At 38.4% G+C, this 26213-nt stretch overlaps 1 protein-coding gene across 1 annotated transcript; it reads right to left on the bottom strand.

The window, feature by feature from the left end:
* Positions 1-4249: 4249 nt before the first annotated feature.
* Positions 4250-25664, bottom strand: LOC136250426 (uncharacterized). The gene is made up of 7 exons (XM_066042637.1): positions 25272-25664; positions 23037-23368; positions 19488-19641; positions 18325-18605; positions 18122-18272; positions 17682-18066; positions 4250-4656 (listed from the first exon to the last, which is right to left on the bottom strand). Exons 1-7 carry the CDS (start codon positions 25357-25359, stop codon positions 4296-4298), a joined length of 1752 nt encoding a protein of 583 aa, XP_065898709.1. The 5' UTR covers positions 25360-25664; the 3' UTR covers positions 4250-4295.
* Between the last annotated feature and the right edge of the window lie 549 nt (positions 25665-26213).

Raw genomic sequence — 26213 nt, 5'->3', positions numbered from 1 at the left:
CACTGTACCAGTTGTATCTCACTACTGGAAAGGAATATTTGTATTCTGTAACTTGCATCATAAAACTTATTAAATGCTTACTAAGCGCTAAAAATTGCATTGTCATAGCACAATGGTACAAAGTTATGAGTGATCAAAGGTTGAAAAAGTAGGCAAAAATCATGTGCTCACATGCCCTATTTTCGCAGGCCCAGTAAAATTGTCGGAGCTCACATATATTTGTGTTTCACATATCAGAATATTATCTGACCACTGGCTAAAATTCTGAAGCCATCAAAAATTTGATAAAATTCCCATGTAACTATGAGTTCCTTTAATTTTCAGCATGTAAACTTGTGTAACACAAGAGTTATGAATTATTTTTGTAAAAATGCACACAAATTGTTTGATAGTTCAATACACAATGGTCATTTAATAGTTTTACAGCAACTAACAGTGAAACCAGTTCCCTGCCAATGCTAAATCCTCTGCTTTATTCTTGATATCCTGGATGCTTTTATAGATAGTGCTACTAGTGTGATGAAAGGCTTGCTCGAAGTCCAATGTAGCACACTATTCATCTTATCAATTTACTAGGTGGTAGTACATTATTCTGGTCTATATTCTCACTAACCTCTGCTTTCAGTACAACTGCTATATCCACTTAAATCACAAGTTAGTCTCAACAGTTCAACCATCAAGTTCGACAGTAGCTGTGCTGTGTTTTATTATGGTATTTTCAGTGAATGCTGGAGTTAATGTTTGCCTTGGCTTGTTTCCTTTATTGTTTGGTGATCAACATTGAAGCAGAAACAGATATTAGACTGCCACAGACTTTAAAGTGACAGGCACCAAGTACCATTGAAGGTGCAAAGTTCCAAATCCATAATAACGAATATACATTAACTGTCAATTTTCTTTATCATGAATCGTAATTAGTAGAAGTAGTATAATAGCCTTTAACACACTCTAATTTCTAATTGGGTCAGTCATAGCAAAGATATTCATTTAGAAATGTAAACATGGATCAAAACTCTGTGTGGTAACCATCACTTTTGGAGGGGGGGAGGTTGATACAAATTGCTAAAATGTGACGGATTTGCGAAATGGAGTCTTCCATACACATCCAATTTACGAACTTTGGAAATTCATAACTACAGATTGGCACTTGGACAGCAGTGAGCACCAACATAGGTTGATGGATGAAAAAAAATTCAGCTTTGTATTTGTCTTGAACACTAAGCTAAGATCATATAATCAGATGTGTGTGAAAGACCCCTTTTTGCAAATCTGGTCATAAACATTGTCAATATGCCACTATTTTATACCATGGAATTTTGCCATTTCCCAATCAATAATTGAAATGTGCATTCCAGTAATTGAGTCAATCCAATAATTGACTACTTATGCTACAAGGATGAAAGATACAGAAAAGAATTCTAGACCCAGTGGTGACTTGCTAAGCAACATGCAATTCTAGGCATGCGCCAAGGGAGCCACAACAGCTGGGATCCGAGATCTTGCCTGCATTCAACCACTACTTAACTTCTCACCAATTGAATAGGAATTTCAGTGTTGGAAACTCTAATAAAAGCACACATTTGTATTCCTAGAGCTATGGTCTTGATCACAATAATTGTAGAGCTGTGTTTTCAAGACAACTATTCAGTACACACTCTTTCCATGCATTAAAATTATCTCCAATCTATGGCATGACAGTTGCAATGATCACATGATCTGCTGCAAAATTATTCTAATAAAAGCACATGCATTCCTATTCTACACACTGTTATCATCCACTGATTTATCTCCTGTGGCATAAGAAAGTAAGGAAAGGGACATAAAGCATATAATGAAACCGCAGTGAAAGCATGATGAAACGGTAGAATACGGATACCTACAGGTACAGTTATGTAATATTAGGCAGGCATCATGTGATTAGTAAGGATAGTCATGTGAATTCTTTGTTTTAAACTGCTTGGCGTAAAATCTTCCCTTTACAGTATACTTCCCTGTAAAGGTACTTTCACAATGCATTTTATGCCAATGACAGTGGCGTAAAAGCTTGTCATTAACTACTTAATGACAAGCTTGGCGTAAAATCTTGCCTTTAGGGTTAAAGAAATGATTGGCATAAAATCTTGTCTTTAGGCTTAAAGACAATTTTTGTCATTATACGCCAACGTCTGCACAACCCTGCTTTAATGTTGGTTCTGTGTTTGAAAGGTCGCATAGCACTACGATTAGACGTGCTCCTTCTGCGGAAAACTGTCGCGCTCAGTGCGGCATACTGAGAATCTCCAGCGGCACCAGTTATTAAAAACGGCTCTTCCATTGAATCTCTGCTGCTTGTTGATGAAATCATCAGACCTTTTACACCAGTGGTCATTTCTAAATCGAAAATAAAGAATATAATTCGTTGACGTAGACTTACGGTCAGCGGCGGAGGAAGTAGTTGATATGAGGGGGGGCTTCGCTGAGCTGACCCAGACTTCTTTCTATAGTTTGGTAAGGTGAGACCAAAAAAAAAAAAAAAAAAAAAAAAAAAAAAAAAGGTCACAACCAGCTCACAAGAGCTTTCCACCTCACCAGCTACCATTTCTAGCTGATAAACTACATAAAAATCCTTACATAGCTCGCTACACACTGACTACTTTATTAGTGTGACTGCTCTATTAGAGTATCTCGATCTTTATCACGGTTTTCAGCCCCACTCCAAGAAAGATAATTTCGGTGTGATATCATTCTGAGGGGGGGCTAAGCCCCCCCTCAGCAGACCTAGGGGGGGCTTTAGCCCCCTAGCCCCCCCCTTTCCGCCGCCTATGCTTACGGTAGACGTTACTGACAAGCGTATTTTCAAGTTAGTAACAGTTGCTAGACGCCATGTTTTTGCAGCAGCAGCAGCAGCAGCAAAAATTTAAAGTAAGCTGGCTTGGTATTGTGCAGGGGCGGATCTAGGGGGTGGGCTTTGGGGGCTGAAGCCCCCCCCCCCCCCCCCCCCCCTTCACTTTTAGGCTATACTTGATCAATATGCTGAGGACTATATAGTGAAATTTTGTCTTAGCATAAGGCCCCTATTTGGTGATTATTAGTTTCTCATCCACCGCCCGCATCCTTCTTAAGCTACCGCATAGTAAGCCATTATTTACTCTGAGCATGCTCAGAAGAAAACGTGATACCAAGCTGTTATAATTTTTGTTGATGAACGCTACAATGCACTATATATCACCAGGAGAACTGTCGTTTTCCTTAGCAAATTGCTGCAGTACCAGTTGCAATCGTGCTCTATCGACTTCATCAAAGCAGGCTTTCAGTTGACTGTCGAAAAACAGCTGGCGATCACGAAAAGTAGAATCAGCTGGTGAAGGAAATGTTTGTAGTAAGAAAGAAAGACAATTTGGACAAGGTCTGTACATCAGTGTGTTAATATTATAAAATAATGGCCTAATGGTAATACCCTCCCGCCCGCATCATAATAATTAGAAAGGCTGGATGAGAAACTAATAATCACCGAATAGGGGCCTAACTATATGATCACTAACAATACAAATGCTCATAAACCCACCTTATAAACATCTTTCCAAAGCATTATTAGTGGATTTATGCTAAAGGTTATCCAGCAAGGACCCGGATCAGCATTGGAGGCGTACAAGATCGAGATACTCTAATAGAACAGTCACCTAACTACTCTAATAGAACATTCAGTGTAAGCATAATAGTTGGTTCTGTTATGGAATTTTTCCAAATCTGCCTGCTCCTATACATACAATGAAGTGCATTGGTCTGTTTAAAAGGCTTGTTCATCTACTTGTGTAGTTATTACCAGTACCGGTGTGCTTAATTCAGGTACACAATTTCCACTGAAAATGCTCTCAGATTCAATCTTGTATCATTCAAATTTCAAAATTTTCCAGTTTCAACATTATCATACATGCAATTGTGAGAGGTTGTCTGAACCAACCCAAACCTTTCCATTAGCAAATGCTGCAAAGAGCCATATATATCTAAAGGCAGTATATAAAATAACTACAGGCAGAAATATACTTTTATGTGGAAATGTCTCCAAATTGCAGTATTTTAGCATCTATATTCAAGGAGGGGGATGCCCCCAGACCCCCCTAGTTCAACCTCTACCCAAGAGATTAGTACCTTGAGTTAGCCCCCCCCCCCCCCTTTTACAAATCCTAGATCCGCCCCTGTCGTGCTATTACATGTTTACATTCAGCTATGCAAAATTATGATATAATAATTAAGTTCAGACAAACACTTATTAAATATATATATATACAATACAAGGTCCTTTAACAAATGTGGTATTAGCTCTCAGTTTTTGCAATGTGATAAGACGGATTAGGTTCAAGATCAACTTTGGTGTGGAAGCCAACATATGACGGATTAGGTGTAAGTTCAACTTTCGTGACCCCAGTATATGATGGATTAGGTGTAAGTTCAACTTTTGTGACCCCAACATACGATGGATTAGGTGTAAGTGGTACAATACTAATGACTGGATTAATAACTTCATCATAGACAGGAATGCCAGAAACATTGCTACTTGACTGATCATAAGTAATGTGAGTTTGCTCTTCAGACTCCTCTTGTCTGGTTGTCTCATTTGTATCAGTGCTTTGCTCTGCAGTTACATCTAACGTACTCTTAGAATCTTTCACACCCCTCCTGTAAACAATATATATATATTATATATATAGCTATAGCAATCCAGGAAAATACACAGCATATTGATTTGTAAGGCCATGTATGTTAACTCAATTTCATGGGCCCAACCAACCTGCCTTTCTTATAAATTGAAAAATTAAATTAAGCTATAATAAGCTCTGAGCACAAGGCTTAATTGTATTTCCAATGCTACTGTTTACTTACAGATATCTTCTCAAAACGCACTATGCATGGCTATGATGTTTTGTCAAGATGTTCTATATTCGTTTTGTGCTGATTTGTTTACATTTTTATTTATATGCCAACATACTAACCCTATATAATATGTTGTTAAATGAATGATCAAAGGATGGTACTAATAACAAGCAAGGTGTCAAAAACAGGCAGCAGTAGAAGCACCTGACTGCAGTTAGTCTGAAATTCTAATGGGATAGAAGCAGGCTGCTGCATATCACAGCAGTTATTGACACCTGTCCCACCTCAACTTGAGCCAAGCCTTGTTAACAACTACTCTATACTTTTATGTAATGTAGCTAAATAGTAATACAGTTAGCTACTTAGACTCTAACTCAATTACTTTTATTAGTTAGCAGAAATAAAAATCAGAAGCATCAGGGGCAGGGTGCTAAGTTAGAGAGATCTATGGTGGGGGGCTGAAAAGTGGCATCCATGACACAGGTTGAAGAGGACTGCTAGTTACACAACAATGACATACAGCCTGCAGCGTGCATGGACAGGAGCAAATGACATTGACATTATTTTGCTACTTAGTAAGGCAGCTAAGACCTTTTTTTGTGCACTTTTGGATAAAAGCATGAAACTTGGCACATAGTTTGTATTCATCATAAAAGTCAATTTTCAGTAGGGAGCCACCTCAGATTTGACCTATTGTGACCTCTACAGGTCAATTAAGCCCACGAAAATACATTATCTTGCATTAACACCAGTTCCACAAATAATAAACCTTAAGTGTTGGGTATCAAATGAAAGCTGAGACTTCAGGGAGTGTAATGAAACCAAAATTACACCTGTAGCACGTACCAAATCATAGATATGTTTTTTACTGCCTATTTTTTAGTTTTAAACATGACCTGTGTGAAGGTATTTCAATAGCACAACCTTCTCTTGACTTGATTTTTCATGCCTGCCTGATTTTTTCATGCCTGTCATTCTAAACATTCCAACACCATAGTCTTCAAAAAATTTAAGAGTGGATTCTGTAAAGTTGTGCTCTACTAAGTCAGGTAAGGCATGTATTGTATGTAAGTTAACAATATTGCAACATACACTCTTAATACAGGATATGGCCTCTAAAAAGTATTAATAACGCTCTGTAATGGCAAAGCGCCATGCGTTAGTGGATATTGAGACTCCCACACCAAAAAGAATTGATACGGGGGGCTTTAATTGGGAGTTTTGTATACTGTGCCAAGAGAATGGGACAGGACTGCAGTGTCCATATGCAGTTAAAAATAAGAAGATGATTACTGGTAGTGGCTATAGGTCTTTAGCGGAACAGCTAATTATTTTTAATGAGCTTGGTCACATGCCAATCAATGTTGATATCAAACAGCTGGATGATGGTGGTGGTATTGAAGCCACATTGGCAAGGAACCGTGCTGGATGGCATAAGTCCTGTCGTCTGAAATTTAACCAGACAAAGTTAGAACGACTAAAGAAACAACAAAATAATGAGAAAGTTAGTACGCCTCCATCTGTACACACACGTTCAAGTCACAGATCTATTGACCTTAAAGATGACAAGTGTTTTCTTTGTGATAATCCAGGAGGATCTGAAGGTCTACACAATGCTTCAACATACAACATTGATGCAAAAGTACGCAAATGTGCCATAACTTTGAAAGACACTACCCTTCTAGCCAAGCTTGAACCTGGGGACATGATTGCTCTAGAAGCCAAGTATCATCGGAAATGTCTTGTGGATCTATACAACAGAGCTAGGGCACTGGACAGAGCAGGTCAAGAAAAAGATTGTGGGGCTCATTTACATGGAATTGCTTTAGCAGAATTAGTTGCATTTATGGAAGACCTTCGGAAGGAAGATATTGCACCAGTTTTCAAATTGACAGATCTTATACAGATGTACAAGAATCGACTTGAACAGCTTGGTGCTGTTGTTGAAGGTCGAATACATTCTTCAAGGCTCAAAGACAGGTTGCTGTCAGCACTTCCAGATCTTCAGGCACATCTACAAGGCAATAGTGTCATTCTCAGTTTTAATGAAGATTTTATTGTAGCTCTTACAAAAGCTTGTGATTTTGATGATGATGCAATGCACTTAGTACGTGCAGCGCAAATAGTGCGCAAAGACATGTTTGAAAAGAAAAATTTGTTTGATGGATCTTTCAAGTACTCAACTGAACAAGAAGCTGTAGCACCATCACTAATGGCCCTTATTAGAATGATTCTAGATGGCCCTAGCATCAAGCATCAGTCTGACACTGGCATGTCCACCTCGAGGGCTGCTCTTTCCATATCTTAAATCCTTATGTTCAACAGTGTGAAATATTGTCGAGGCGCAGATTCTGTTAATCACAGTCGTGAACAACATAATCGTGATCGTGAAACGCCACTAGCTTAGTATGTGGCATTTAAGCTCCATGTTGCTACTAGAAAAAGATCTCTTATTGATGCATTTTTCAATCTGGGTATCTGTATTTCATATGACCACCTTCTGCAGTTGACATCTGATTTAGGCAATGGAGTGTGTGAGCGATTTGAGTTAGATGGTGTTGTGTGTCCTCCAAAGATGCGTAATGGACTTTTCACAGTAGCAGCAGTTGACAACCTTGATTACAACCCTAGTGCTACAACAGCAAAAGACTCATTTCATGGCACAGGCATTTCACTCATGCAACATCCTTCCCACACATTCGGAGGTCATGATCGAAGTGTGCTAATCATTAATCAAACCGTTTCTCATGGAAAAAGAATTACTCCGCTTCCTCAGAAATATACTAGTGTACTTCCAGCTGCTTTTAAAACCAAAGAATTTAACGTTCCTCTTGTCAATGGCGCTGTACAACCTACCAATTTCAATGCTACTGATGAGGGAACAAAGGCAGAATGGAAATGGCTTGAAGTAGTGAAGGAAAATCTCAATAAGAGCCCATTACAGAAATCTGATTGGATAACCTGGTCTGCCTATCATTCCAACATGCAAACTGCAGTGATTCCACCAGCTGCAATCAATGTACTGTTACCCTTGTTCTTAGACAGTGCTCATTCTGTAGCAATGATTAAACATTCAATGGAAATGGTCAAAACTACTGTGCCGTATCTCAACCCTGGTCAACTCCTATTCTTTCTGCTGACCAGCCATTGTATGCACTTGCCAAGCAGATTCAGTGGGCTTGGCCAAATGATTTTGGAGAAGATCGCTCTGTGCTGATGCTAGGTAGTTTGCACATAGAGATGGCAATTTTAAAGGTAAACATATATGGGTACATACATGTACATCATACATATACATGCGTCATGCATACATACAAAACCATACATATGTATGATGTACATAATTCAAATGTATTATGCACACATCATGCTATATCTTCCACACTGGAAAATAACTACACCTATTGTAAACTTAGGTACTAGGAGACTGGCTGGATGGAAGTGGATGGACTAGTGCACTAGTACAAGCAGGTATTGCAGGCACTGGTACAGCTGACTCCTTCATCAAAGTATGCCATGTTGCAAGAACTAGACATGCTCACCAAGTAACAGCTGCAAGTCTCTATGCACTGCTGAAGGAGGCATATGATGAGTATACTTCTGAGTCAGGTTCTCAAGTGACATTAGAGCAATGGTGTTTGGCACAAGCACAGCAAAGCTTAATGTTTAACTACTGGTTTAAATCATTGTCGTTGAAGATTCTGCTACTGTTGTACATTAGGTCCATTCGTGAAGGAAACTTTCAGCATTATATTGAATCCCTGTCAAAGATTACCCCCTGGATGTTTGCACTTGACCATGTTCACTATTCAAGGTGGCTACCTATACACATCCGAGACATGATGTTACTCACTAATAAACACCCTGAAGTTCTAGAAGAATTCCATGCAGGAAAGTTTGTCGTCCACAAAACCATTTCCAAGTTTTCAGCAATGGCTATTGACCAATGTCATGAGCAGAATAATGCAACAGTTAAAGAGTCTGGAGGAGCAACTGGATTGACAACTGATCCCTGTGCATTAAGGCACTGGATGGTGGCTGGACCTGAAGTTGCTCGAATCGTGACAGAGTATGAGGAGTATGCAATAGTGACACATGCAGATGCAAAGCATCTGCACCATCAACAGCATCCAAGTGCTCAGCTTGCTTTTCAGAAAGAAGTGCAGTCACTAGTTGTGGTTTTTGAAGAACATGGAAACCCATTTCTTGAAAAGGGCCAAGATTTACTGGTTCTTGATACACAAAATATCGTTGACAGCTCTGTCGGAGAAACAGTGTTAGGAATTGAAGCACTAGGTGCTAATCTGTATGCAAAGTTTGTAGAAGAGCGACTTGTGAAATGTGAAAAAGCCATTACTGAACCAATCAGCAAAAACAAGCTAGCGCTTTACAGTAATCATTCAGTCAAATGTCATCCTACGAGGCAGAAGATTCAACTAATGTCATTAAAGAATGATTGTAATCTGTTTTCTAGACTGTACATATCTTGTCAAACTAGAGATGGTGATCTGGACACATTTTTTGCTCATGAAAACCAGGCCACTCCACCATCATTATCAGTCGGTGGTAAACTAAGACAAGTTACTAAGTCAGACCTCCTCTGTTGCCTTGAATTGAAAGAGAAACAGTTATTACAGGCACCTAATGTTGATGCCATACTCCTAGATGGTGCTGCTGTCGTTCAAATGCTTAACCCTGGAGGAGCAAAATCTTTTCAAGAATATTCAGACATGGTTTTACTTCTTATGTGTTGTCCCAGTTGCAGGAGGCTGATAGAGTTGATGTAGTTTGGGATGTGTACATCTCAGACAGTTGGAAAGCAACAACTAGGGAAAAAAGAGGAAAAGGTGTTCGAAGAAGAGTTGCTGCTTCCACGACCCTACCTTCAAAGTGGAAGGATTTTTTACTTCTAGATGATAACAAAACCGAGCTTTTTAAGTTTCTGTCTCAACAGGCTGTAAAAGTTCCAACTGCTGATGGCAAAAGTGTATATGCAACTGATGGCAACAATGTATTGTGTTCCTCAGCTGATGCTGATCTAAGTAACCTAGTCCCTTGTTCCCATGAGGAAGCAGATACTCGTCTATTTCTCCATGCTGTTGATGCTGTAAGGAAAGGATGCAGAAAGTTGTGTATAAGGTCAGTAGACACTGATGTAGTAGTGTTAGCTATTTCCACTTTCAATGTGATTAATCCTGATGAACTGTGACTGGCTTTTGGCACAGGAACAAAATTCCAATACATACCTATTCATGAAGTTGTGACTAACATGGAACCAAGAATTTGTTCTACTCTTCCTATGTTCCATGCATTTACAGGATGTGATACCGTCTCTTCATTCTGTGGCAGAGGTAAAAAGACTGCATGGAATACGTGGAATGTTTACCCTGATGTTACAAGAGCATTTGAGGAGCTGCAAATGATGCAAACAGAAATTAGTGAATTAACTATGAAAACTCTGGAACGGTTTGTGGTACTGCTCTATGATCGTACAAGTGACATCATGAGTGTTAATGATAGTAGGAAGCATTTGTTTACACTGAAGTCAAGGAGTCTTGATAATCTCCCTCCTACTCAAGAAGCACTGAGGCAGCACATCAAACGAGCCACTTATCAGTCTATTTGCTGGAAGAGAGCACTAATTCCTGTGCAAGACCTTCCTGATCCTGCAAATTGGGGATGGAAAAGAAGTGACACTGTTTGGGAGCCACTATGGACTATTTTACCCGAAACATCTCGAGTGTGCCATGAACTGATTCATTGTGGATGTAAGAAAGGGTGCACTAGGCAATGTAAGTGCATGAGAGCTGCTCTAAAGTGCACTGCTCTATGCTTCTGTCAGGGAGAATGCCAATAAAACAAATGATAATGTGATTATAATGCATGCTATTATTTGATTGTATATAAAACTTTAATATACATATGTTAATATGAAATACATGCTACAGGTGTAATTTTGGTCTCATTACACTCCCTGAAGTGTCAGCCATCATTTGATACCCAATTAACACTTATAGTCCGGTAGACTTAAGGTTGGACCCGGAAAAAATTCGAAGAAAGCTGATTTTGGTATCATTAGAAAGCAAATTTTTCATAGAATAACATATCCAAAATCCTCTAAAATCCACCCTGGGGAAAACATTTTATGGCCAATTTAGTATTGAGGAATATGTGACTGGATTCAGGAAAGTGGATCTTCCACACATATCCAATTTACCAACTTTGACAACTCATAGCTTCAGATTAGAAAATGGTATTGACTTGATATTTGATCAGTAGTGAGCACCAGCATCACTTATTAGGTGGAGAAAATTTCAGGTTGATATTCACCTTGTACACTAAGTTGTGGTTTCTTTATTAAATGCACTTGGTAGACCTATTTTTGTAAATCTGGTCATTTCTGGCTAACAAAAATGCATATTATCCTTAAAATATTTTCTCATAAGAAATTCATTGCAATCAATATTAGCTGTATAAAATAAGAATAAGACTGGTTATAGAAATAAAAAAGGTGCCTATCATGTAAGTTCTGAACAAATATTTGTCACGATTATTGTAAACAGTTTCTTCAGCACTTCTGCAACTCTCTCCCTTGCAATTGCCACATGCTGCAACATACTTTAATCCATGATTACACTGAGAGCATAATATTGCTACCACATGGACTTGCAGTAGAAAGCTTGCATTTATATTGTACAAATTTAAGTTAAGACTTCTGGTGCTAGTCCCATGTCTATTATCATCAGTTGCATACAGCCTCGATCCTTCTAGTTTCCAGCTCCATTATGGTAATGGATCAAGTTAGTCATTAAGTTCCTTCTAATGAATAACTTGTAGATGTACATACAAGTTGTGAAAGTGCGTTGTTCTTGCAATCATTTGCACATCATTTTCTTTTTGATTAGGCCAACTTTACCCCTTTCAAATGTCACAGATGTTGTATCACAGCCACTCCATGCAAGCATGCGAAAAGAGAAGATGTAATTATGACGTTACAATAGGACCTATGTGCCCAATAATGTCATCAATTTTCCAATACTCAAATGTTTCCCAACCTCTGAAAGAAATATATACTTGCTATGCTCTGGTGCACCATGCAGGAGGACAAGAACATCAGTGTCATCAGCTACAACACACTTTACTTCCTTCAATTGCATATTGAAGTGCACATTGAACGATCAGTGTGTCAGTATCCAAATTACTCTGATGTCCAACCTGGCCATCATCTCTCAGATATTGGACAATCAATTGATGTTTGCTCTTTTCATTTGCAAGAAAACTTCCTGGCTTTTGTATGTTTCCATAGATTCACTTGACTGAATATCTGCACCTGCACATACGTACCATAACATACCTGGGGATGCTGCCAGCCCTACACACTGATTGCACACATGGAGATTCTGACATACTGATGGTCCAATGCGCACTTCAATTTTGCAATTGAAAGAAGTAGAGTGAATGTTGTGTGATGACAACAATGAAGTTCTTGTGCTACTGGTTCACGCTGGAAGCAGAACATGACAAGTACATATCTCTTTTCATTCAGAGGTTGTAAAACATTTGAAGATTTGGAAAAATGATGACGTTATTGGGCACATATGTAGGTCCTCTTTTCACATGCCTGGGGTGGCTGTGATACAATGTCCGCAACATTTGAATAGGTAAAGTCGGCCTAATCAGCAATCAAATGATGTGCAAACGATTGAAAAGTTAATGATGGATTGTATAATGCAACAATTGCACATGTTGAAAAAGTTGGAGTTTGATGGGAATCAGTCTGATTTAGTCTCAGGTATACAAAACAAAGTACATGGAAATGGTGGCATCAGAAAGTTATTACACATGCGAGCTGTGAAAGTGTGCTAACCCTTGCAGTTGGATGGAGTTTTCAGGTTCAATGGTTTTAGCTGATGCAAGAAGTTATATTCATTGGAGGGAACTTAATATGGGGCTGGAAACTAGAAGGATTAAGGCTGCAACCGATGATGATAGACATGGGACCAGTCCCATAGATCATATTATATATTAATTTTGTACAATATAAATTCCAGCTTTCCACTGCAAATCCATGTGGTAGCAATATTATGCTCTTGTTGCAAACATGGATTATTAGTGTGTTGCAAAATGTGGAGGAGAGAGAGTTGCAGAAGTGCTAAGGAAACTGTTTCTTATGAAAAAATAATTTAAGGATAACACATTTTTGTTGGTCACAAATGACCAGATTTGCAAAAATGGGTTTGCAAATGCATCCAATTGAGAAACCACAACTTAATTAGTGTTCAAGTTGAATATCAACCTGAAATTTTCTCCACCTAATAAGTGATGCTGGTGCTCACTACTGATCAAATATCAAGTCAATACCATTTTCCAATCTGAAGTTATGAGTTGTCAGAGTTGGTAAATTGGATATGTGTGGAAGATCCACTTTCCTGAATCCAGTCACATAATTCTGCCTCAATACTAAATTGGCCATAAAATTTTTTCCCAAGGTGGATTTTAGAGGATTTTGGATATGTTATTCTATGAAAAATTTGCTTTCTAATGATACCAAAATCAGCTTTCTTCAAATTTTTTCTGGGTTCACCTTTTTTTCAGTTATATCTACCGGACTATTAAGGTTTATTATTTGTGGAACTGGTGTTATTGTAAGATAATGTATTTTCGCGTACTTAATTGACCTGTAGAGGTCACAAAAGGTCAAATCTGAGGTGGCTCCCTACTGAAAATTGACCTTTATGATGAAAACTAACTATGTGCCAAGTTGCATGCTTTTATCCAAAAGTACACAAAAAGGCCTTTTTAAAAGGCTTAGCTCTCTTACTAAAAGTGTCTGATTGTGGTATGAGGATGAGTTTACCAATAGTTGGTGCATCACCACAATGAGCTATATTCTAATTCCAACTTGCGTTTGCCACATACAGTGGTTTATGTTTAGTTAGATTGTGTTGTCTATTAAATTGGAGTTCCGTTGCTTCTTGTTGTGTTGCTATTTATTGCATGACAAAGTGTGTATGCAGTACAGTATCGAGTATGGGTATTTTGCTGTACCGAGCAGGAAGGTCAACACCAGCATGTGTATTTGGAAAGAGAAGAGTTGCTTTCAGAATTAAGGTATCAGCATAGCCCAGCCTTATACGAAGAGTGGTTGCTCAATTAGAGGTCATGTGTTTACTATTAGGGTAGATATTGCGATGTATGTTTTATTAGGGTAGAACTTCTGGAAGTTTCAGCTGTCCCTGTAGAGTTAACCAAGGAGTAAATAAAAGTCTTCCTACACATTGAAGACTGCAATAGCAACTTCATGATATTGTCCACGATTCATCACTTGATAAGGAAGATGTATGTTCTATTAGAGTAGTTGAACATAATCTTCCGTTCTTCCTTGCTCACAATGGTGTCATCCTGCAGTGTGTCTTTTAGGTAATCTTCCTTGTGTAGCTGTTAGGTGGAGTGATCATTGCTCGTTAATTTGCCACACCCACTACGAAACTCTTCTTTTTTGACTGTTTCCTTCTCCCTTGCAGTGGTGTTACTGGTAATCCTCCATTTTATGCCTGTCTATAGTCCCTGACCTGCTTGTCTTCATGTCGCAGTTGCTATACTTCGTCTAGCGCACAGCGGTGTAGTTGTAGTGGACAGCGCAGCAGGGTGCAGAGTGTGTATTTCCGATGAGTAGCCTGATAGGAATGATCATTGTTAGTAGACTTGCCACACCCACTACGAAGTACTCCTTTTATACTGGTAGCTGTGTTTGCCAGATGATAGCGTACACAACAGATCACATGATCAAATTCTCTGATGTGATTGATTAAATCATAAAAAGTGATAGATCTTATTTCATTGTAAGCTTTTAGATAGTTAAACCATGACATCATCTGATTTCTATTGGCAACACGTGTATACCAGAACACCGTATACGCGTATCGTAAACTTATAATGGCCATTGACGGTGATAAGTATCTCGCAACCAAGGTTAGCACGTAATGATAGACACAAAAACCACCTTATGACACAATGATTCGGACGGGTAGTTGGTTTAGCGAGTTTGAGAAAAAACCCAGGAGGAGTTTGTGTTTGAAATTTTTATGGCCTCGATTTTTCTGTTTCTCATTCTATCGTCCACAGGGGAGAGAAACGTCTGAGATGGGGAAGGCTGGTAGCACGATAAGGGTTTCCGGGCTCAGCTCAATGCGTGCATACAGTAGGCCGTACCTGAATTACTATGCATCGATTGATGGATGTGATAATAATATAAGCAGATCTGAGACAACCATGGACCCTATACTATACAGTAACTGGGCAGATATATAAAGTTATGTATACTCTGATATAATTGTTGAGTGTTGTAGTTTGCCAATGGTCAAAGCTAAATTAACCATTTTAGATAGCTTTTTGTGTTGTTGAAGGTGTCAGGCAAACTCCAGTTAGGGGCAGGCAATAAAAGATTATTTTTCAAAACAGGAGAGGAACATGCTTAGGCCCGCAAGGTACAGGCTTAATCTACTTACCCCAGTTGATGCACCATATTATATATAATGGACATATCAATGTATTGCCCTACTAACCCACCCCTCCCCTTCGGGCATATATATAGGGCTATAGTGGACACAACCCCATGGTAGGACAAACCTATTGTGTCAAATCCCCATGCACCATTGGCTCTAGTTGCAACCTTGGGGGATTTGACATAGCGTAGAAAAATACTTGGGTGCTTAATGAATGATTGTCAAATGCCCCATAGTGAAGCAGCAGTTTTATGTCAATTTGCCTTGTAAAGCCCCACTTACAGGCTTTACATCCAAGGGAGGTGGTGGGGTGACACATTGGTAGGTGCATAATGAGTTTGCATGCATCATAAACCTTGTGTTAAATTTAATCTGTCTTGCTTTTTTCATGCTTATAGCAGCTAATGTGCTTATTCTCAAACAATCAGGACTGGAAAAATTACAAATTGTCTTTTACTTTTATCTATCAACTATCCAGTCACTGCTAGTTTATTAAAATTTCCTTTGCTGTTGTGTAACTTGTTTACCATTATGCTAAAACCATTAGTCCCTCCTAATTTATATGTCTCCTAGCAACAAAATTGTTATGTCAACAATGTAGGTGAGAACATCAACTGCTGCAGTATGCTGAATACATCTTGAGAATGGCTATGTGGGATGCTCACTATAACAATAATCATAATAGTGGAATTAAGTATTTGTTGACATGTTAGTCTGACTATATGATTACATGTTTTTAGTTAGCTGTGCCTTACCATACTGTATCCCTTTCTGTATATGCAGGGTGGATACTGATGTTGTGACTGTTGGCAGGTGAGCTTATGGTCAATGGACAAATCACGCAAATGGTGAAGAAAAATTAATATGTGGTAGCTACCATGCAAGACCCCACTACTATATTATGAACTCTTGGTGGTACTTCATAGCCAAACACTAGTGTATCTGGCTTCTTGTGCTATTGTAGCTATTTTTAAAATTTTATGGGATCATCATAATGTAAATGTTTACTATTACAGTATATTCATGCTATCGTTAAAGAGTTTCTATAATTGTGGGTTAAGTGCTGAAAGGTGATGCGCTGATGCTGGCTTTTTAAGTGAACACTGAAGTTTCACAGGCACTGAAGGGCTGGGGCGGGATTAAAGACGTGCACGGGTAATGTTACTTCAACTATATCACTACAGCAGGTATGAAACAGCGGGTATGAAACAGCTGGCTATAGCTATGTAAGACCCTGCATGGGCCGGAGTCACGCCATAACGAGTCAGTGGAGGTATACCGTGGTGAATTTAAAACAAATCAGTGACTGGACTCACAATTAAACCAAGAGTTGACAGCACAATGTCTATCAAATCAGCCAGCTCGCTATGGCTAATGACTTAGCCCACTTCCACACTGTTTGGGAATTGAGGCAGACGCCTCACACCTCGACGTCATGGAGGCAAGTTTGAATCTTCAAAGAGCACAAAAGAGATCTCATAAACTAACGAACAACTTTTAGCGAAATTAAATGTACAGATACATTGTGTAAAAAGTCCCTGATAGCCGCAGCCTTTTTACAATACGACTTCATGGTTGAAAGAAAATCGTTCCAATGGGATGCGATGACGAAGAAAATGAAAAAAAGAACAATGCACATTTGAATAAATAATTTAATTAATGCATTGTAAATGGGTGGGCGATGGAACAAACTACTCCAACAATTCGCCTGACTTTTCGTGTGGTAGTTACTCATTATACAAAGGTTACATGCCCCTGGTTTCGAGGCGGAATCGTTTAGTAAGGCTGAGATTTCGCCATGCGGATTTTAAAAGATTGCGTAATCGATCCCTCATGTAAATGACTCACAGTAGTGGTCGCGTGTTTTTATTTTTGTGGGCGCATGCTTTGTGCTTCTTGGCTTCGCGACTCACTACCGTGAGTCTTGATATATAAGCACTGGTAACATGTCAATCCAGGGGGTCTGGGTTATGCTCCCCTGGCAAGTTAGACCATCTGAGATTGATTGTGAGAGCAATTTAATTAATTTTATCAAAAACATTATATTAAAAATTTGCTTCACTGTTGTATTACGGTGAGTGCTCTATTAGAGTATATCGATCTTGCTTGACCATTTCTGAAAAAAATAGAAAACCTCAGTAGCTAACCCCCTAGAGCTGCCCCTCGATGGACACCTACAAATTGAGCATATAAACTTTGTTAATGCAAGTTTTCTATGCATCTGAAAGGTCCAATGTAGCTCTCAGTTCAGTGACTTCAGTCACCAATATTTGGTGAGGCAACTGCCTCACCTGCCTACATTGTAGCTACGCCTCTGACACTAACCCATAAAGATCGTTGTTCACTACTGCAGTTGTGCTAGGTTTATAAACAATTGCATCAAAGTTCTGAGTACTATCACTTCTAGTCTTCCACCACACCACTCCCCCAACAATGACCAGCACAATCACTATAATAATCCCAACCACAATTACAACAGGTACACAGATGGTTACTACATCATCAGAGTCATTGGACGAGGAGGAGCTACTGGACTGTTGTTGATCACTACAATTACAAGATGGCTCAGGGGATGTTGTTATTGTAACAGTAGTAGTCACTGTGGCTAATTGTGAAAATAGACTAGAACTGGAATACACAGTAGCCACAGTAGGAGCAGGGTTAACTGTTGTTTCAGAAGTAGATATGCCAGTAATCACAGGATGCAACACTGATAATAAGTAGTTCAAGTTAACAGCATATCAAACTAGAATACAATAACATACCTAAATCATTATGTGTACATCCATAGAAGTGAATTTCAATGCATGGATATGTTGTTGAAACTTGATTTGCAATAAACCCCAGCCTCCTTGTGGTAATTGGTCTCCATAGCAGATAGGTCTCAACATCATTTGCATTAGGTAGAGTGAAAGACTATTATAGGAATTTTATACAATGTTATGTGTTAGTTGTTAAACATGCTTACTTGTAAACCATCCACATTTGAATATCTAATCATGTCACCAGTTTGATTTTCATATACAAAAAAGAAGCTTCTGATATAATCAACACCATCTCCATTTGCTGTTACATATAGTAAATGAACTGGTTGAGTAAAGGACAGATAAAAACGTGGTGATTGATCAGAAGGGCTTCCACACCAATTGGTTGAAATGTCCCGATAACTGATCAGGGCTGATGATAGAGAAACGTTAGCAGTCGGTAGTAATGTTCTGTTATCACTGACAGCCTGTATATCTGTACACTCTATAATTAAAGGGAAATGAAAGGTCATCACGTGTAAATTGCACTATTATGAATGGTGCATGCTAATCATTTTTAAGTAGCTTTTACTATAGTGTTGTGTACTGACCCTATACTATACTTGAATTTTAAAGACTTATTTTATATGTAGATATTGTAAGGAAATCTAGTAGAAATATAAAATATGGGTGGGGCTCCATAGTGCTGATCCACTCAACCAAAAACTGCCTTTGGTTGATATTTGTATCACAATGATGAATCATAAGCTGCTACACAGATATAATGAAAGATCCTATGCATTAAAATGTTAATAAAAGTTTTTTATTATGTCATATTATATCCTGTTTTTTGACAATCTTCGGCTATAATTTGTGTCACAATAATAAATTGTAAGCTGCTTATTAATTTGCTTTATTAATTAGCCACAAGTACAATGAAAGGTCAAAAAAGCAAACTTAACTAAATCATATGACCAATAAATGACTGAATTAGATGCCACATTATATTCCATGATGAAGAATATAAAAACTTTTATTGACATTTTAATGCATAGGATCTTTCATTATATTTGTACAAAAAAGTACTAGCAACTTAATGATTCATCATGTGACACAAATAACAACCATAGGTATTAGAAATGCAGTTTTTGGCTGAGTAGATCAGCACTATGGAGCCTTACCCACAATTTATTTATGCATAATTAATATTTCTACTACAATATCTACATATAAAAATAACTTTTTAAAATTCAAGTACAGTACGGTCAGTAGCTACTTTAATTTTTATACCATTTATTGAAAAATGATATTCATTAAATTAAAGTAACAGTATCACTATAGTATCAAAATTATATGCACCACAAAACAGCAATGATAGCACACTGACCTTTGACTTGACATCCATAAAGTTCTAGTTTTAAACAAGCAGACTGACCTACCCACTCCAGTGGGACTATACGAATATAGTGTGCAATGACCGGATATTTGAAGTGCTTCATCTCAAGATTTGTTTGTCCACAAGCATCCACACCATCAAAAAGCTATAAAATATACAGTGTATATTATGTAGAATAAATTACATTTAAGGGAGACATAAACTAAGCTAACATATGCCGTTGGTAATTTTAAACCAGCTATGTGTCCATGACAAGAAAAGTATGAATCTGTGAATGTGTGGTATGTGTGTTTGTGGATATGTTCCAGAAGCCACATAGAATCTTGTTGTTCAAGTGCCAATTTAGATGGTTGGTTGTGTTAGCCAATAACTAGATTAGGACCTAGAAAGCAATCAGTAGCAAAATGGGCATTTGTGCACTTTGTGATACAATTATGAAAATTTCCACACAATTGTACTCCTAAATAATAGTTAGACACCAAGACAAAGGAGTTACTAAATCGCTTAGTTCCAGTTGGTTGCGGTGTCTAACTTATTTAAACTATGGTTTAAAGTACTTACCTTTATAGCCAAAGCATTAGGGTGGGGTGAAAGAGCAATGTAGGACAGCAGAACAGTTTCTTCCTGCAGTCCTTACAGCGCCCACAAAAATAATTATTCGACCGGTAACCCGAGTAACGGCTAGAGCTACAGTAGATATGCCACTTAGTCTACTATTTGTCCAGAATTATTCACAGAACACGGAGAAGAATTGTGTTACAGTATTATCAAGTACTCCAGTGTACCTTTTGTGTTATAATTATTTATCATGTACAAAATTGCTTGATGGCGGGTGACTAAGTGAACATGTGTAGGTGATTATGTGAGCATGTCAGGCGACTAAGTGAGTATGTCAGGTGACTAAGTGATTTAGTAAACCTGTAAATGAGCCAAACCATAGTCTAATGAAATTTATTTTTTGATATAGTACCATAGCAGATTTGACCTTTGGTGACCTTTACAACCATTTTTGAATTGAAGATTCATCACTTTTATCTTTATCACCCTGAGGGACTGTTAAAACACGGTTTCAAATTAAAGGTGTTCATCTATGACTTTTTGAAGTGAATAGCTTATTCCACTCCAAAGGTATAAATTATGGTCATGTTTAATGGTTAATCACAAATTCTCTGCTCTTGGGATGTAAATTACTAATGGGCAAGAAACTTTATAGAATTTCATGACTAATACAATCATAACTTTGGAATGAAATGACCTATTGGCTTCAAATAAAAACCAACTTGTTTTTTTTCAGCAATTAAGACCTTTGATTTGAAACTATGTCATGTAAAATAATGCCTCAGGGAGATAAAATGATGAGTTTTCAATGCAAAAATAGTTGTATAGGTCACCAAAGGTCAAATCTGCAACGGCACTATATAAGGAGTGCAATTTATGTGGAAAGTTTCATAATCGTATCACAAAGTGCATAATTTTCACACTACACCCCTCTACTAAATGGAAAGATGTGACATGTGAAGATCTTGAAGCAAATGGTATGAACAACCTCAAGAATAAAATGGAGAGCAATTTGTGCAAATACAGCAGGTAATATTGATGGTAAAATTTCTGCTACAGCAACTAATGAGCCAAAAGTTATGGGAAAAGTGTAGAAAAAGTGATAACTGCTGAAAAAGGGATGTACGTTGTGACAAATGGTTTCATGGATTTGACATGGTACAAATAGTCTCCTGCGGGTACTCCAGATCACTGACTGATAGACACTTAAGTAGAGCGCAGGTGGCCCAGTCAACCGGTTAGACATGTATACAACAGCCAAAGGCTGTTTTGTTTTTTTGCTTGCGTGCACATTGTGTGTGCGTGCGTGTGTGAGTGCATGCGTGTGTGTGGACATGTATACATAAAAACAACTTCATTGATTATTAGAATTTTGTAAACAGGCACATATCAAGACTTACGGTGTATTGAGTTGTGCAGCCAAGAAAGTAAAAAGGTGCATGCCTCAAAAAAATAACCATGACGCATTACTGTGATACATGTAACAACGGTTTAGCAATCCTCACTGCAATTCAAGTGACAACCATTTGAATCAGACTAACTGGATACAATTGATGTCGTCATATGAATGTACTGAAAAGATTCGAGTGAATATGACGATTGTATGGGTAAATAATTCTTCTCCGTATATGCAACTTCTTTTGGATACTGGATGCCACCAAGAGGTGGTATATAGGAAGCAGCTGACATGTGTACCAGGTTAATGCTGTCAAGTTTTTCAGAGCATACGATACTGCCCAAGCGCAACATCTCACTCGCTCACATGCACAATTTTGCTCGAGATTTAAAAAATCGCTAATTAAGGGGCATGGCAACTGTTTCGCTTGTGATTCTTGTGAGCTAAATAGCTGCCACGCTGTCGCATGAGCGAAACAGTTGCCACGCTCCTTAATTAGCAATTTTTAAAATCTTGAGCAAAATTGCACATGCGAGAGAGTGCAACGTTACGCTTGGGCAGTACTGTATATAGGTGGTAGAAAGGAAGGGGGTGTTGATCAGTCCCAGTATAGCAGATCAGTTAGTCTAATAGAGCAGTCAACTACTCCAAAGAATATTCACTTGCTTTTGTAAGTTACTGTTTATTTCTCTGCAACAATCTATGTTTTTGCTCTACTGTGTAACTTTTTATTGTAATTATATAAATGCATTTGATTGACAAAATAAGCGAAATCCTCTATGCAAAAACAGCTTGGCTACATAAAAGGCGTGTCCATGAAAATAAAAGTTACTGGCAACAGAAAGAGCCAATAACTGAAGTGAGCTAACTATAATAAGTGAAGTTTTAACATTAGACCTTTATAGTTTACCCATGTTCTACATTCCATTCATAATTAAACTCTAATTGGCTAGGAATTTGGCCACCTTTTTTCTCTACACTGATTATTGAAAAGGAGGCCAAATTAGCTAATTAGAGTTAAAAGGAATGAAATGCAACAAGGCTGTCAATTGTATTAATGGTCACTCCAGATATCAGCTCTGTTACTTTTACTTTCATGGACATGCCTTTTTTACAGACAATTCCAAGCTGTTTTTGCATGGAGGTATATTGCTACTCTATCCCCCATCCCCCCAACAAATCCAACAATGGGAGAATGAAAGTATCTTGACCTGCCTCTTTTGGCAGGAAAGTCTGTCTGTAACATCATTTCTTGTCTTTGAAATACAAAAGTACAAAATTTAATGTTGGTACATACGTCCGTCCTGTTTGTGAAACATGAACTGTGTTAAATGCAATGAGAACAACTGGAAGGTAGTTTTATGCCATATGGGTATATGTAATATTGTGGGGCTTTGTGGATTATCAATGACTACGAGAACATGTAATTCACTTTTCAATCACGTTACTATAGGAATAGCAAAACTTGCTAAAATTTTGTAGTTGCCATCGTATGTAAAAGGCTGGGTGATTAAGCATGCAAGTTGTAAAAGTCTTCCACTTAGTCTATCAAACAGTTTCCTGATCTCACAAACATAATAACTTACAACGTTACTGGAGGCTTCAGCAATAACATATTCATATATGCCATCTGATCCAGCATATTCCAACATATACTGAGTCACATAAAATCCTTCAGAATTACTTGTAACTGCTATTGCCTCTACTACTAATTCTGCACCAAAGTTTATTTGTAGGTACTCATCAATTTGTTGTGTATTACAAGTGTTTGCTGAACACCATCCAGTTCCTGATAGTCTTGCTTGTGGTGGTGGATGTAATTGATCAAATGAAGAAGCAGTAATCTGCTCATCAGTCACCAAAGTATCATGAAACATGTCATGATCCAGTGCACTTGTTGGCATTCTACATGGTGTAGCTAGTGAAATAAAAAAATACTTGTAGCTATAGCTACACCCACATGGCACATAAGATACACCAAGTTCGGTTTCCTTTTCTATGTTACAATGTCATGCACAAAACTTTAAATGTAAAACATAAAATGGCGATTAACTCCTATGATCTGCAAACGCGTGACCAAGTGGCCTGCACTTTAAATTCATGCATTGAGTTGAATTTTTCTTCTTGTCATGCAATTATTTGTTTAAGGCTGTGCATAAGCTGTGGGTGGGCAGCTCATAAAAGTTTGTCCTTTTGTATATAAACTTCCAGTGGGAATACAGTGATATCAGTACAAGACAAACACACCACAGAACCATTTCTACAGATCACCACAAGCCATAAGCGACACCTAAATTATGTATGTAACTATTGGTGCAAAAATGCAGCTTTGTGAGATCTATATATACCCATCCAGCTAATACAAATCAGGAAAATTTAATGAACCACAGGCTCCATAGCCACTTCATCTTGTAGTTATGAATAAGTGTTTGCCAAATATGGTCCAACCATGTGACCATAAAAATGTGATAACAATCACCTGAAACTGATATGTATTTGTAATGGGATACCACATCAGTGGAATTATGATTTATACAAATTCTAATCACTTCTGCTTCTGCTCATCACAGTCACATACATACATGTATGTATATGTATACATGTGTATGATTTGTGGATCCTATGATGCAATGGTCAATAGTTATGGTATATTTGTGTAGGTGAGTCATGAGAATAAATATCTAACTGCCATAAATGGTATTAACACATAAAATTATGTGAAATTGAATCATGTCAGGACTATGCCACTACACTGGGGTAAAGAATGTGCTGCTTCTTAGATTACAAACTAGCCAGTGCATCATTTCAGTTTGTACCATGCACATGCAAGCAAGTGAACAGGGTGCTATGTACATACGTATATTATACATCTAAGTTCTGTGCCCGCCCACAAAAGAATCCAAAGTAAATATGGGGTTGCAGTAATGAGCATTTCATAGTGCATCTCCTACTCGACAGAACCACCTCACTCTCTAAGTGTGAAACCTAGGAGACTGAGCACTTCATAAATTAAGGATTGATGCACAATATGGTATTGGCAACGATCACGCCACAGCCATATGGTATGCATGCATGTAGTCACACGAAAGGTTTGGCAAATGTTGGTGTTTTGCCAAACTAAAATCTGCCAAATCATTGGTCCAATACAAATCTGTACTAGCTCCTAACAAACTTGCCAGACTTGTTTTTGGGGGGAAATCCAGTTTCCTCCTGCCAAACTTTCCTGCTATAAGATCAAACAATCTGCTAGCTCCAACCCTTGAAAGTGGGCGCAACGATCAATGTCAACATAGACAAACACAATATGGTAGATGACATGCATAAAAAATATTTAACAGTTGTGGGCATCAAGCTAAAGCCTGAAATACAGGAGTCAGAATCGTCAACATGATGCAGGCTAGGCATGCACCAATCATGACAGTCGCGCTATCAATATCAAGAACCTTCCTGCATTCAATCTACGCTGTCTCTTAATCTCGTTAGAATAGCATGAAATGATTTGTGGCTATAGCTATGATCCGGCAGCCAGGCGTTTCATTAGTTAACCATCACGATCACATTCCCTAAAGCGTAATGGCTGGTAAGTACTGTAGAACATACAGTATCTAGAATCAGTTTTTGTTTCCAGGCTGCAAGTTCCCTTAACTAACAAGACTCAATGAATCCAACCTCGTAAAAGCCAAAAATATGTTCTAGTCAGTCCTGCCGCCGACTCATGATCACTCATCTGCCATTCATGTGACACGTCCATGACGATGCACAAAAAAAGTGAGGTCACGGTGCGTGTATGCATGTGTAGTGGTTTACAATGACTAGCTCACTTCTTCCAGCTGAAAACACAGTCTTTACAGCAGCCAGACAAAACAGAAACCACACGAGAAAAAGACGAGTAAGTTTCTTCCCTGACATGGCTGAGTTAACAATTAAATACGCCCACTCAAGTTGCGTCCACTTGCTGCACAGCCCACGTGCACGTGCACGTTAGCCCTGCAACCTTAAAGAACCATGCACGTGACCATTTACATTCTACTCACATTGTGCATTGGGATTCAAGCTTTGAGCCATTAACTATTCAAAATAAATTTTTAGATATTGTCACCCTGGAGGAAGCTTGCAATTGTCCTTTGTGGAAGAGATTGATGTTTGGCCTCCCTGAGAAACAACCGTCGTTCTTGCAACGTGCTGGTTGTGATACTCTTCCAAATCCTATGAACCTGTCCAGGTGGAATATAATTACTAATCCAAAGTGTGCTCTTTGTCAAACTCCCCAACCTATACCATGAATTACATCTTGACCAGATGTTCTGTTGCTCTCGTTCAGGATAGGTATACCTGGAGGTAGTCTCTCGTGCCAGACGTTTATTTGCCGCCTCCACACAAACCGTCTGGCACGCGAGACTAACCTGGAGGCATGACTGATTCAGTCTTGCAGGTTTTTGTCCATGGGCTTCAAAAATATTTACCAGAATTTTTTTAACTTTATGCTGATCTTCCAGGTTATCTTGCCAGTGTCAACCCTTCTAGTACTATCCCCACCAAACTTTCTACCTCCCTTAGCAGACCTGACTTGGTCTTGGTTTCAGTCTAAGGATTCCATCTACCTGTTTGAGCTGACCATTCCCACTAACACCCAGCAACACTTATTGGCGACAAGAGCTTGGAAGGAAGATAGATATGGGTCTTTATCGTATGATCTTCAACGTACTGGGTTAGTTGTTGATCTCATTTCTATTGAGATAGGATGTCTGGGTCACTTTATGCCA

The sequence above is a fragment of the Dysidea avara genome, chromosome 3 (assembly GCF_963678975.1).
Source record: "Dysidea avara chromosome 3, odDysAvar1.4, whole genome shotgun sequence".
NCBI classification, from domain to species: Eukaryota; Metazoa; Porifera; class Demospongiae; order Dictyoceratida; family Dysideidae; genus Dysidea; species Dysidea avara.
The sequence above is the reverse complement of the archived record's forward strand: the minus strand, read 5'-3'. Positions and strand labels throughout refer to the sequence as shown.

Coding starts and splice junctions, on each gene's coding strand:
- LOC136250426 (XM_066042637.1), bottom strand. CDS start 25,359: ATGTCAGGGAAGAAACTTACTCGTCTTTTTCTCGTGTGGTTTCTGTTT. Junction 19,642..23,036: donor CTGAAGCCTCCAGTAACGTT/GTAAGTTATTAT, acceptor TATATTTTATAG/CTTTTTGATGGTGTGGATGC. Junction 18,606..19,487: donor TTATGGATGTCAAGTCAAAG/GTCAGTGTGCTA, acceptor CTTTAATTATAG/AGTGTACAGATATACAGGCT.